The following is a 14,622-nucleotide window of genomic DNA, read 5'->3' as shown; positions in this document are numbered from 1 at the left end:
TACTGTTCTGCATTCTGCATGGACCTATATTTCATAATTATGTCTGACAGAATGCACAAGACAGAATATGTAAAAGTATTTCAGTTGTAAAAGAATATTCTAACCCCACAAAAGTTCAGTGGGTAATAAAACATTAAATATCAGCTCAAAATACTTTGTACAGCTGATATTTATGTATCCTGTAAATGTATTTCCAATCACTAGTGGGAGTAAATTGGATAATTACAGCAGTATTTCTAATTGGGGTATTATTTTTAATTAAAACATTCTCATCCTCCTTCACTGAGCTAATGCCCAGTAGATCAAAGCTAGAAAATATATACATTAATTCTTCTATTTCCCCAATTGTATGCTCAGCATTAAATGCAACTAACTGACTTTAGGGTTAATACATACCTTTGATTTGGAGATTAAGCTTGATTCTCTAAATCAGCAATTCATAGTTAAGAGCCGGGGTGGCAGAGTGCTGTACTGCAGGCAACTGAAGCTGACTGTAGGTCTGTAGGTCAGCAGTTCAAATCTCATCACCAGCTCAAGGTTGACCCAGCCTTCCATCCTTCCAAGGTGGGTAAAATGAGGACGCGGATTGTGGGGGCAAAATGCTGGCTCTGTTAAAAAGTGCTATTACTAATGTTGTAAGCCGCCCTGAGTCTAAGGAGAAGGGCGGCATAAAAATCTAATAAATAAATAAATAAATAAATAAATATATGCCTTATAAAAAGTTCAAAGTTCACATATTGTGACACATTTCCATAGCTGTTTTCAAAGAATACACAATAAGCAGGATATTTCACTTGCAGCCCTTCGAACACAAGAATATTTGTCTGGGGTGTTAGCAAAAGGTTTTGCTAAACATGGCTGATATTTTCTGCTCAAGCAAAGATTGTACTAGATTAGTTAAGTAGCTTTTAAAATATGGTATAATAATAATTAATAAATAAATAAATAAATAAATAAATAAATAAATAATAATTTATTAGATTTGTATGCCGCCCCTCTCCGCAGACTCGGGGCGGCCTTTAAAGATGAGCAGTAGTGTTTCCATTGCCCTTGTCTTTGGCAGCCCGATTTGGCTGCGGAGTATATCAGGCTTTCTAACAGCAATTAATCACGTCGTATCTTTATAAAAATAAAGTTTAAATATACTAAGATTTTCAAAACTGCATGGCATCATACTGAGATTATTTCATGATTAGTGCTTCCTAAAGAAATAATTATGGAGCTATAAGTTATTTGTACAGACCCTTTGAATGTAGCTATGGTCATATCTACTCTGAACATGGTTATTACAGTTGGTTGATTGATGGTCAATGAAAAGCCTTGTTCATTGTGAAGTCACATTAATGCCACTTAAAGAAGTTCAAATATCCCAGTCACTTTGTAAAAACATTTTTTATTATATTATAAATATATAATTTACTGTTGAATGTTAAGTTGTACAACATACTGCCTGGGTTTATTTCCAATCTATATTATTCAGATTTTATTTTCTATTAGGAATGTAGATGTATCAGTCCATGAAATCATCATCTGTCCATTCATCCTAAGTAAAACAAAATCAAATTAGCCACATATTACAAAAGATTAAAACTCCCAATTTACTCCTAAATCATTTTTTCCTGCACGAAGATTGGTTGCAATAAGTATCCTATTAGAGCAAGTTAACTACAATAGCTTTGAAAAACACTTAATTTATCAAGGATCCCGATTACATATGAGATTTTTTTAAATATCAAAAGGCAAATTTTATTTATATAAGGCAAATATGACAAGCCTAATATCAGCATTTTCAATTTTATTACAGTTATTACTGTACAACTTCAATACTGTAAGCATTTAAAGATGGAAAAATCTCAGTATACATAAATTTGGTTCTAGAATTTCCAGATGTCCAACTGGAAAAGGACATAAAAAGAATTTCACCTGAGTTAAAAAGAGTAGAATGAATGGTACAAAGATTTAATTCAATGCAAAGCAACTTCACTTTTTTAAAATGGGTATAATATACTAGGGATAAATTCTGATTGCTTAGTTTAAACCATGATTTGCTTTAGTTCATGTTCTTCCAACATGTTTTGCATTTAATGTCAGATTTATTTTAAAACCAAAGATACAAATTAATTTTTACACAGCAATTCAAATATAATATAGTATCAACTTCTAATTTTGAAATTGAATTTAATATTTCTTTAATAGAAAGTTTGACAAGGTAGAACAAATAAGAACTAAGTTTTTCCCTTAAATATTCTAGTTGAGCGGTATGTGTTCGATGTAAAACTCTGTATAAAATACAAGTGTATACTGGTTAACAGTTATAGTGCTGATACTTTTAGATTTTGTAAATAAGGCAACATTATTTTAATAATTTGATAGTATTTATCATAATTATCAATAGTTCTGTTTTATTAGGTAAAATAAGGTATTCATTTCTTAATAAACATCTATATTCCCATAAATTGCTGTATAAGGTATGTGGGAACTGGTCCTGCCCCTTTTGATTCCATGGTAATTTAATTTCTACTTCTTTACCATATTTGTATATCTACCCATCTATTGTAGTGACTCTGGATGACTCACATGATAAAGAAAATACAATAAAGACACTAAAACCACAATTCAAATTAAAAAGTGGGTTTAAAAAACATATGGTGGCATATATTACAGATTAATGCTCTGTCGTGCCAGGTGGAAATTTTAGTGAATGATCCAGAGACATTTATAAATTCAGTCCTTGCTTCATTTCTTATGAACTAAAGCAACCAATAACAATTGATCAGAGATTTGCTGTGATAAGAGGGACAAAATAGCACATTATTTGTCTTAGTTTAAAAAATAATTGGCATAACAAAAAGTGATTTTTGACATGATTACAGGTGCCATCTAAAAACATTGCGATTTTGATTTAATAATAGAGTTTAAATACAAATTTAATCTGGAAATATAAAATCTACTAACCTCCTCCATTCTAGATTTTTTCGAGATAAATTCATCACATTCATAGCCTTTTCTTTTTTTCCTATCAAAATCACATAGCAGATAAATGTTAGAGGATATGTTCCACCCTTAAATTTATTCAATCCCATTTTTATATTAAAAATAAAGCAATGAGCTTGAAGACATGACTCTGCCATAGCCATTCTTACAAGAGGGTGATTCTGGGAATCTATCTGTCCCAGAGATTTAGAACTCTGGAAAATCCAGAGGCCTTCTGCAGGTAGGTGGAAGAACTGAGAGTAACAACAACAAAAAAGCACAGCAGGCTTGGGATACTTTCCTTCTGCATTTAGGGTACATTTAACATATAAATCGCTTAAAACTATAAATTAAAATTTATCTCTGAGGTAAATAAAAAGTTTGTTAGATATACTGTATACTTTTGTATACTTATTTACTTCTTTAAGATACGTGTGTTCCATTGATAAACTGTAGAAAAAGTAATGCAAAGAATGATGAAGTTGGAAAAATAATAAATTCAATATATCAACCTTCAGATTAATAGAATTAGAAATTTCTTTCTACTACTTTTATGAAGCCTTCAGTAACAGATCATTTTAGGCTTTTGGGGTCCAATTTAGCAAAAAAAAAGGTGGGAAAGGGGAGTACAGTGGTACCTCTACTTAAGAACTTAATCCATTCTGTGACCAGGTTCTTAAGTAGAAAAGGTCTTACGTAGAAGCAATTTTTCCTATAGGAATCAATGTAAAAGCAAATAATGTGTGCAAACCCATTAGGAAAGAAATAAAAGCTCAGAATTTGGGTGGGAGGAGGAGAGGGAAGAAGAGGAGGACAGTCGCTGCCAAAGGAAGGTGACGAGAATCAAAAAAATTCAAAACTTTAAAGCTTTAAAAAAAAAGAGAAACTCTGAGGTGGCGAGGAGGAGCACACGCCTCCCATAAACTCGGCGCGAGGCAGCCTCCCAAACACTGCGTCAGAGAGAAAAACCCAGGTGGGTGGGAGGGGGGAATCTCCCGCTCCTTTGACCGAAAGGTGGCTGCTGCTGCTGCTGCTTCCTCTTCCTATGCTGAAGGGCTCTCCTCTCGCTAGCTCACTTTGTAGCCGGCACCTTTCCTTCACTGTGGTGACTCCTCGGTTTGGCTAAAGTCAAGTTGATCTGGCCGGGGTGAAGCACCCCCTTTTGCCTTTTCATGCCCAGATGCTCCGGGAGGCAACCTCATGCCAGGTGTATGGGACGCAGCGTGAGGGAGTCACCACAGCGAAGTCGTTTGTTCCGTCGCCAAGCGCCCAGAGAAAGGAAAACGGTCCGTTTGCTCTGGGCTGCCAAAGCCTTCTTAAGCACCATCTAAAGGCTCTTCTGGCAGCCCAGAAAAGCCCGAGATAGCCAGGATTAAAGGGGGAATGGCAGGAAACTGGCTGGGCCTTCGTGCAACTCTCAAATTTTCTGTGAACTTTTTCCGGGCTTGGGTTCTTAAGTAGAAAATGGTTCTTAAGTAGAGGCAAAAAAAATCTTGAACACCTGGTTCTTATCTAGAAAAGTTCTTAAATAGAGGCATTCTTAAGTAGAGGTACCACCGTATAAGAATGAGCATTGTCACCATTTCTATTTCTTGCCTCCTCTGTTTGTTTCATTTTCTCAATTTCCTCCAAAAGATTACCTTGAGAGTGTATAACCCACAGCAGAATAAAGATTACCTAAATTTAATCAATTTCCATTAATTTATTTGAAAGTAAACTTTTCCTATTTATATAAATAACAATTTGAACCTAGTAGAGGAATGTGGCATTATAAAATACCTACAAGTGTACTCCAAGTACAAGAGTTCTAAGTACTAATGTAAGTAAGTACTAATGTTGTTAGAGGAGGCAAATTAATACTTTTATAATAACATCTTTCATCTTCTCTTTTTATGTTTATTGTATAACATAAACCTATCCCTATTCAATCTTGCTGCATGAAAGTTTTTGCTAAGGAACATTATAATCCACAAAATGACTTTCAGTGTATTGTGCTGACTGAGGAATACTGACAAACACCTGGAATAGCATCAATAGAGACAATCCTAGCCAGAAATTAGGCCATTAGAACAGAAGAAATGTAACAAAGCTTTAAACATACGTATTTGAATTAAGAGCAAGTTCTGGACTGTGACATTTTTCTAGCTTCTGTTTTAATACAGCAACCTCTTCAGGATGTGGTAATTCATACTTTTTAATCAGATTTTTCATACCTACACAAATGCAATAAACATTTATCAAAATATTATAAAATATGAACTTTTATGTTACTTACCAAAACATGAAGAAATTCTAAGAAAATGAATGTGCTGGTTGAAAATGATTGGAGTCACAAAACAGTTTGCATTCTAAATAAAATTGATCAAATGTCAACTAAGGAATTCTCTAATTTCAAGATATATGTTGGAGGATATTCAAAGTAGGGAAGGTGAATCAATTCTATTCTCAGTATAGACTTTACCAGAATACAAGCAGCAGAGACTACCATGTGCGTAAGTAATTGATTCTATTGTTTAAATGTTCCAAAGTATTACAACTGTTTTAAAAAAACACTGCCTTCTTATAGTTTAAGAATGTTATTTAAAGTGCACATTTTAGGATGATGGAGAGCTAGTCCTGACTCTTTTCTCAAGTAATACTTCAATATCTGAAGAGTGCTATCAAATTTCTTTTCTTTCATTTATTCAAGCCATAACATATTTAGCCAAATAGCTTTATAATCACTAAAGAAAATGAACATAATAGTGGCTCTCTTGATATAAAGTTCCTTTTGATATTGCTCCAATATGTGGCATACTGGATTCAAACAGAAACAAGACGCTTTGGACCATACAATGCATTCACAAAATATTTGTCCACAAGACCTTAAGATAGCTCCATTATTTCCCTGGATTTCACAGCTATCTCTAAACTAATTCCCATGGAGACAGACACTGCTAGTATGTTACATATGCACCCCTGCATAATTTGAAGCACATTTTTCATTTCAAAATATTATACCAGCGATGTCGAATCTATGGAATGCTGGCATGTAAAGCCATATCTGAGGGCACGTGACGTTGCTCTATGCCAGCTCCAGCACGCATGCATGCTCTGGCCAGCTGATTTTTGGCCTTCTTTTCGGCCGTTTTCCCTCTCCCCAGGCTTCAGAAATGCCTCTTGAAGCCTGGAGACAGCAAAAATGGCCAAACAGGCCAACTGGAAGTTCATAAAAAATAGCCCAATAGCCCTACCGGAAGTCCGGAGGCTTCAGTAAGGCTTGTGCGCATGTGCAGGGGGAGGGCAATGCATTATGAGTGTGGGCCAAAGGTGGGTTCTATATACCTTCCCCACCGGTTCGCATCATGATGTTTTGCGTGTGCGTCCCCTCATGCAATTTTGCTTCCGTGCATGCTCAGTAGGGGGAATGAGCCCAAAACACAGCTGAGGAACTGATCAGCTACACTTTGGGCGAAGGAATAAAGGTCAGTATAAACCTGGGGGCAGGCCGGACGTCCTCTTTTAAGCAGCAGAACAGGAAAAATCTTCCAAAAAGTAAAAACTTCACAAAAAGATCAACAAAAAAGACGGCGGTGCCCACAGACCAACACCAGCCGATCCAATTCAGTGACATCACCAGTGGGTAGCTACTGGTTCGGGCAAACCAAGAGGAACCAATCTCTGGTGTGGGCATCTGCCATGCGCTATTGCACAGCCTTTTGGCACCCAAGCCAAAAAAGATCATTTTTGCCTTCCCCCAGCCCCCGGAAGCACTCAGCAGGCTTCACAGACCCTATGCACACCCCATTTTTGGAAAGAAACAGGTGAAAATGGACAATTCTTTTCAAAAACAGGCATTTTTGCCTTCCCTCTGCCCCCAGAACTGCTCTGCAGGCTTCCCAGATGCACTACACACACTATTTTTGCAAAGAAACAGGTGGCAAATGGGCTGTTTTTGTGAAAAGTAGAATGCACAGAGGGTTTGGAAGGCCTGCAGAGTGCTCCTGATGGCTGGCGAAGGCAAAAATGGCTGTTTTTGCAAAAAAAAACAACCAGGCAGCACAGAGTTTGGGATGCTTGCAGAGTACTTCTAGGACCTGGGGAGGACAAACGTTTTCCTTACATACCTCTTTGAAATCTTGGTGTGTCTTATACATCAGTGCGTCTTACATTTCAAAAAATATGGTAGTTAGTAATACAGTCACAGAAAAAACATTAAGACATACAGTAGGTATGTATATACATCAATGTTTCTAAATATAAGTCAACTGAAACAGAATCTAGTAAGTCCTAAAGAAAAAAAACATTAGTATAGTTGTTGACATTTTAGTATCTCCTGGACTACACAGTGCACAATATTTAAAGAAACCCACTCTAGAATCAGGCAACATAAAACTTAGTATCAAAAGAGACAAACCAAACCTGTCAATGAGACTGTGCAATAGTTAATATTGCAGAAATCCATACAGCTACAAACATTTTATATAACAGGATATGAAGGAGTCACTGGTACTCTCTGAGCTTGGTTGTTTTCTTGCAGAAATTTAATTACACAATCTAGGTAACATCCTCAGTTCTATACTATCATCGGCCGCTAACATTGATGATACCTAGTTAGGGTAATGAAACATCTGCAAGAAAATAATCAAGCTCAGAGAGCACCAAGGGCCACTCATTTCCACTCTGAGCTACAAATATTCTTCTTTATTGATAACAGAATATCCTGTCCTATTCTATCCTACATGCTCGCATGGGGAATAGGAAAGATGGAAACAGACAAGATTTCAGGTATGTTTGTTCCAAAATAATGGGTCCTTTTATTCAGGTAGAAATATCAAAAATATTTACAACTCTTAAACCACATCAAGCTCTTCACCTTTTCTTTTTGGAAGCATCAAGCATATTTTAAATAAATGTGTAGGTACTGTTTCATCGTCAACATCAATACTTACATTTCATTCCATCCAGTAACTGCGAAAGGGATGCTTTATTCTCTTTGAGCATTAGGGTTCCTGACAAGTAACTATTTAAAAAATTCAGAAAATTAACAAAAATAAACAAACAACAGCTAAAAAGAATTATAGATCATAAAAAGAATAATCATATTAAACATTTCACAATAAGCAATGGCAGATATTTTAACAGTATTTAAAATACAACTTATGCTATGAAAGCAATTTAAATAATTTATTTATTTATTATTTAGATTTGTATGCCGCCCCTCTCCGAAGTAACTTGTGTTACAATTAATTTCTTGTATTTCCGCATCCTAAGGTACTCAGATGTTTTCCCCCTTCATGTAAAACATTTAAACAGCTGTCTTATATCAAACTCTGGATAGCTCCCAAGCAAGAACCCATATTAAAAATATTAAAACCAAAAGCATTAAAAACAAAACCCTGGCGCCAAGTCAAGCTTCAGATATGCAATCACCACATCTTATCCCAGCACTTGAATGGGAAACTTGGTAGTTCACAGGTTTGGAAGACCTACCAAACTACAGGCAGAAGAGGGTTCCATGGAGCAGGGACTGCCACAGAAAAGGCATTTCTTCCTAGCTCACCTAGGTGTCAATATTTAAGGGAAGGGACTAGAAGCTTACCCAACCTATCTAACCTAGCATAGGCTGATATCCCTAGGGAAAGGCAGTCCTGCTCCTAACTTGGGCTTCTGCCATGTGATAACCAGCATCTTAAATTTCACCCAGGAGGAAACTTGAAGCCAGTGCAGCTCATGCAATAGAGGTATTATATGGGTAAAGCTAGGAATGCCCATCCTGAGCACATTGTCACATTCTGGAACAGTTGAAACTTCTGAGTGGTCTTTAGGGGCAGCTCCATCTATAGTACATGCAATAATCCAAATAAGCAGAACAATAATATTAAGATACGAATAGTAGGTGTGTGTGTGTGTGTGTTTGTGTGTGTGTGTATGCCACATATATACTTGCCTATTTTGATAGGCTAAAGCATTATTAAAAGTTATAAAAGTGATCATTCCACAGAAAAATTCTACATACACCAGAATAATTTACTGCTGCCAAACTCTTATATAAAGTGCTCAGGCAATTAGATCAAATATTAGATCAAATCCCGGAATTTGGGGTATATGTCTGACTGCAGTTATCATTATTCATGCCTTTTTATAGCCTATATTTTTCCTACAGAAACAGAGGATATTTATGTGATTGCTTAAATATTCAGAAAATGCATACCTTTCCATATTAAATCCTGCCCTGGATGCACTTGATACCATAGCAGTGAGAGCTATCTGAGAAGGTGTAAATAGAAGGCAGGCATCTGTCAAAGCTACTCGATTAAGAAAATCATCTGCTGTCTTCCTCAGTGTCTCCGGATTTTCAAGCAGCTGATAACGGGTCTAGAAAATAAGTAACAGACAATAATACTTTGGAATAATTTGTTGCTACAATTTCCTCCAAGCCAATATCCAAGACAAATACTTTCAAATGAAAGGCAGGTACTAAAAGGATTCCCTATTTTCAAGCAATAGAATGAAACAAAATAAACTAAAAAGCTTATCTATTCTGTGGTCTTTTTCATCACTTCAGAATAATTAAATACCAAGGTTTTCATGAATTGATTTGATAGTGAGCAAAATTTGGACCTTACAAAATCAAATCAAAACTCTTCTACAGTACCTTGTTTTTCAAAATAAGGAAAGTCCATAGATTATGAAGCTGATTATGATATCCAAGATTTATCTTTAATGATATTTGTAACAAAAAACAACCACTTTTTTCTATAACTCATAACTTTGATGTTCATAAGAAATATATGGATAATATCCTTATTTACAGACGAATTAAGAATCCTGTCAAACATATATGAACATCAGCACAAACAATTAAATATTTCCAACCATCATTTTGACACTCAGTTCTAAAAACCATATTTTGTTACTGTTTTCAGAACTGAAGGGTTTTCAAAGATGTGCAAAGAAAATCTAAGGTAATAAAGATGGAGTCACATAATCAATATTGATACCTATGTTTCATGTAATACATTTTATTGCACTTAATGTTTAATTTAATAAGCAAAAAAGAAAAAAGGTACCTTCAAATCAATCAATAGCCCTTCAAATGGTCTGTAAGGATTATGTACTATAAGATGGAAGTTCAGCTGCTGAATAAGAAGTAATTCATATTCTAAGATCTGTTCCAATGTTTTCTCCTGTCCTGCTGGGCTGTCACGGAGGTTACTAACGAATTGTGCACTAGATACATTAAATTCATCTACTTTACAAGCCAAGAATGCACACGTTAACCTTAAAAACAAAACACAAGCATTTTATTATAACAAAAGAATACGTACTTGAGACAATATAAATAATTTCAATAACAAAAACGTTTTCCTGATAAACAGACAGTTTTCACCTTGGAATATAAATGAGCCCTACATAGTTCTTATCTCTTATTAGTTAAAATTTCAAAAATACATAAACATTATCAATTTTAACTGATATCAAAGCATAAATAGTTAAGAGTTACTCACATAATTATACGGGGATGATATTCCATTACTGAGTTATTGAGATAAAAACGTTTGAAATACATGCAGGCTGTTCCCTAAAAGTACAAAAAAGTTGGAACGTCCATTCAAATGACTTGTTATAAACCTAATAAATAAATTCAATACACATTTTAAAATGCCAATAGAAAACTAAATAACATATCACTCAGTTCTACACACAGAAAAAAAATCAAATCAATAGTCAAAAAGGGAATTTATGAAACAAAGGATGCAGCCCTGAAATAGCTTATTACTGTAACAATGAAAAGTCCATCTATTTTATATATAAATTGGGCCAGGAGAATAAAATAGCATGTTTGCTCCAATCTACTTGGAGATACTAAATCATTTTTCTGTTTATTAAAGATTAAAGTACACAAAACTGATACTAGAATTCCTTTCTAAACAGCACACTAGATCAGTAATTCTGTCGTCCTCCAAGTCAAAAATAGTATACTTCACAATAACAATACAAGCCTATGTGCCTATGATCTCAGATACGCTTATATTCTTCACAACTGTAGTTTTCCGTAATTATGGGACTTGTTTGGTTGTCACTACCATTGATTCCCAAAGTAGCTGAGATGTGGTCTCCTATAGCAGAATTTAGTATGACAGGATATAGCTTTCCTGACAGTGTTGATATTCTGTGCATTCTGCTGCATGTATGCTGTACAACTCTAGCAGAAGCTGTGACAATATTACAGATTACAAATATTATAATATTACAAATTGATCTAACCGCTACTCTGATATTTGATGCATAATGTTTTTCTTTCTCTTCCCACTTAACAAAATAAGGTGGACCAGGGTCTTCATGGAAATGAAGCCACCAATCACAGAGCAGCTAACCTTAAGGCTGTACTAATTACTTCGAAAGGAAACTTCTGCATGTTTTCAGCATTTCAAATCAGCATTATTAATGCGAATGTAGAAAATAAAATATTCTGTGTATGGGGGGGGGACCTTGTAAACCACATTAAATTTTGAAAAATGAAAGGAAAATTAAAACTTACAAGGAATAAGAATTAATTAGTTATTTACATCCAAATAGCCATTTTAAAACTATGGGATATTATATAAACCATGATTTGTGCTTAATTTGTATTTCTATGCTTAATTTATACTTCTTTGTCACAAGCATTAATCAAACTTGGTTTTCTTTAAATCAGCTTTAAAGGTTGCATTTTAAGTAAGCACCAGCAAGACATTGGTTTCTTTAAGCAGAAAAGTAAAAAATAGGTGTAAAATATTCAGCAACTTACCACAACAGATTTGGGCATTACTGGCTTAAATACAGAGCAAAAGTCTGCTAATCTTTTTTCATAATATTTACAAATTATCAGTTCTTCATGTTGGTCAAGAAGAAACGAGTCTGTCTGTTGAACCTTATGAAAGAATAATACATATCTTAAATAGAAATCACAATCCACTAACACAGACTGCAGCTATTAAGTGGAACCCCTTAAGACATAATCCGATACATGAACTTTACTAACCAAGTACTGTTCACATGTGCAGGACTATCACTCCCATTATCCCCAGGCAGCTAAAGGAATTGAGAATTATAAATTTATATATTTGTACAAAAGAACTTTGGAAAACCATATAACAGAGAGGTTCTTGGTGCTCTCTGAGTTTGGTTGATTTCTTGCAGATGTTTCATTATCAAACCAGTGCACCTATCAGTAGCAGTGCATCAATATTCTCTATCAGTAACACAGTTAGAAATGTGTATGTGTGTCTGCGTTTTTGTCGAGTGGTTTTTACAAGGCAGAGCCCCAGGTTCAAATCCTGGTAATGGTGTGGCTACCTGATGAAGGCAAATAAGCCCAAAATAGATCTATAGTAGTATCCCTTCCTTTTCATTATCAGCAAAAATACGTTACACACACACACACACACAATTTATCCGCTTAGTGGTCAATGCAACTGTGAAATAGTGCAGATATAACACGGTGTCTCACTCCCGCCAAGAGAAGTATGACAAAACCTGTTCATGGGGACATGGTACATTATAACATCAGTTTCTCTTACTCTTAAGGGAAAACAGAATCTATGTAACACTGTTTTCCAAACTTGGCAACTTTTAAGATCTGTGGACTTCAACTTCGAGTTCCCCAGTCAGCATACTGAATTAGGATTAGTACATAAAGGCTGTCCTCGTTGAAGTGTGAGCTATACTTGCACTTAATAATGAACTAAAGTAGTGGTTCCCAACCTTTTTTTTGGCCATGACCCACCGAGGCATCCCTAAAATCCTGATCCCCTCCCCCAGACATATAATTCTTATTATTCAAAAACTCCTATTCATGTGGAACAAGCCTAAAAGGCCAATAACTAGGTTTAAGCAAGGCTCCAATTGCCCCCATTAAAAATCAAACTGCCTCCCTGTGGGGTGTGGGGCCCACTTTGGGAACCACTGAACTAAAGGGTCACCATCAGTAAGCTGTTGGACAGTATTGCTTGGTCTGTTATGTAGATGTTTGGGTAGTTCAGGATGGGGAATTTGTGGGTGGGTGGGGCATGTTTTTTTTGGGATTGTTATGTGTGTTGGGACTGGTCTTTAGGTGTCATGTGAACTCCGTTGTATTGATATACTGTGTATATATACTGCTCAAAAAATAAAGGGAACACTCAAATAACACATCCTAGATCTAAATGAATGAAATATTCTCATTTAATACTTTGTTCTCTACAAAGTTGAATGTTCACAACAACATGTGAAACTGTCAATCAGTGTTGCTTCCTAAGTGGACAGCTTGATTTCACAGAATTTTGATTTACTTGGAGTTATATTGTGTGGTTTAAGTGTTCCCTTTAATTTTTTGAGCAGTGTATATACAATGACAATAAAGTATTTATTTGAATGACCACCCGTTCAAAGTTACAGTAGTGCTGAATGAGCACTCATTGTAACGACTTCTCTTACAACCACTGCTACATCCTCAGTGAAGTTATCACAATTCACAGTGCTTAGCAACTGGCTCCCAATTATAACAAGCATCATATCCCAGATTTGTGATGTCAGCTTTCCAACCAGCAAAGGCAACCGGGAAGCCGGCAGGGTAGCAATCGCACGACAGTGGGACGCGATCCAAGCCACCATACAGGATTCGCGTTGACCGGGACTGCCATCTGCCTGCGTAAATTGATGTACTTACGCGGTACGGATTAACGTCGGTAAACAAGGGCTACCTGTACCATTCTAACAAATCCTAAAGCGGGCAATCCTAAAGGCAAATGCAACGGACAGCAAACTCCGGGGCTCCCTTAGGTCTTTCCCCCCCACCGCCCTTACCTTCCCATTGGCCACAACTTTGCATCTGAACTTGCGGTTGGCATCAGAGCGCCTGCGAACCAGCTCCTCCTCGCTTCGAAATGTCCAGTAGCGCCTCTGAGTGCTGCTGTGATACATCACAGCGACCAGCGACGACAGCGGTCCTGAGCTTCGCCCAACCGCCGCCTTTCAGACGAACCGCCTTCCTCCACCCCCGGAAACTGCGCAACGCCCCACCCCTCTCTGAAAACATCCGCCATCACTCCGCCCCCAAGTTCCCGGCGTGCCTTGCGCCAAAGGGCGAGGATTTCCCAGCACGCCCTGAAATCTAAATTCCCGCGGCTTTCTCGCAAGGCCGTACCGGGAGTGAAGAAAAGTTAAGAGTCGCTTTCTAAGCTCGCACTTCCGGAAAGCTGCGTATAATATTAGAGAGCGATGCGACGTCTTTCTGAGGGGACAACCTTCGAGTTTACTCAGAAAAAAAAAAGCCTTAGATTTGAGCGACGGCAAAATAAAAAAATTTGGCGGGCTCGCACCGCCTGCTTAACACCATATGAGCTATTTCAGTTTCCCGTCATTTACAAGCCGAACCTGCGTAAAGAATCTTATTCGGTGCCCTGAAATATGTATATACTGTATACTGGTAATATATTCAGTTGACTGACTAGAAATACCGGCGAGCCATATCGGCGCATGCGCCAATTTAGATTTACACTAGTTGAGAAAAATGAATGTATGTATCGTGAGCCTTTTTCTCAACTAGTGTTAATCTAACTTGGCGCATGCCCTGATGTGGCTCGCCTGTATTTCTAATTAGTCAACTGGCAGCTCGGGAATAAAAACAAAAAGTCAATAGAATAG

At 36.6% G+C, this 14,622-nt stretch overlaps 1 protein-coding gene across 1 annotated transcript; it reads right to left on the bottom strand.

Annotated features, from left to right (window-relative positions):
* Nucleotides 1–1,377: 1,377 nt before the first annotated feature.
* LOC139155342 (cyclin-H-like) lies at nucleotides 1,378–13,988 on the bottom strand. Its single transcript, XM_070730477.1, has 9 exons — nucleotides 13,783–13,988; nucleotides 11,747–11,869; nucleotides 10,464–10,537; nucleotides 10,026–10,236; nucleotides 9,167–9,330; nucleotides 7,905–7,975; nucleotides 5,075–5,186; nucleotides 2,956–3,016; nucleotides 1,378–1,543 (listed from the first exon to the last, which is right to left on the bottom strand). The coding sequence occupies exons 1-9, from the start codon at nucleotides 13,897–13,899 to the stop codon at nucleotides 1,511–1,513; spliced, it is 966 nt and encodes a 321-aa protein (XP_070586578.1). The 5' UTR covers nucleotides 13,900–13,988; the 3' UTR covers nucleotides 1,378–1,510.
* Between the last annotated feature and the right edge of the window lie 634 nt (nucleotides 13,989–14,622).

The sequence above is a fragment of the Erythrolamprus reginae genome, unplaced genomic scaffold, assembly GCF_031021105.1.
Source record: "Erythrolamprus reginae isolate rEryReg1 unplaced genomic scaffold, rEryReg1.hap1 H_11, whole genome shotgun sequence".
Taxonomy (NCBI): domain Eukaryota; kingdom Metazoa; phylum Chordata; class Lepidosauria; order Squamata; family Dipsadidae; genus Erythrolamprus; species Erythrolamprus reginae.
The sequence above is the reverse complement of the archived record's forward strand: the minus strand, read 5'-3'. Positions and strand labels throughout refer to the sequence as shown.

Coding starts and splice junctions, on each gene's coding strand:
- LOC139155342 (XM_070730477.1), bottom strand. CDS start 13,899: ATGTATCACAGCAGCACTCAGAGGCGCTACTGGACATTTCGAAGCGAG. Junction 10,237..10,463: donor TATCATCCCCGTATAATTAT/GTGAGTAACTCT, acceptor TTTGTTTTTAAG/GTTAACGTGTGCATTCTTGG. Junction 3,017..5,074: donor CTTGCTCTTAATTCAAATAC/GTATGTTTAAAG, acceptor TGATTTTGATAG/GAAAAAAAGAAAAGGCTATG.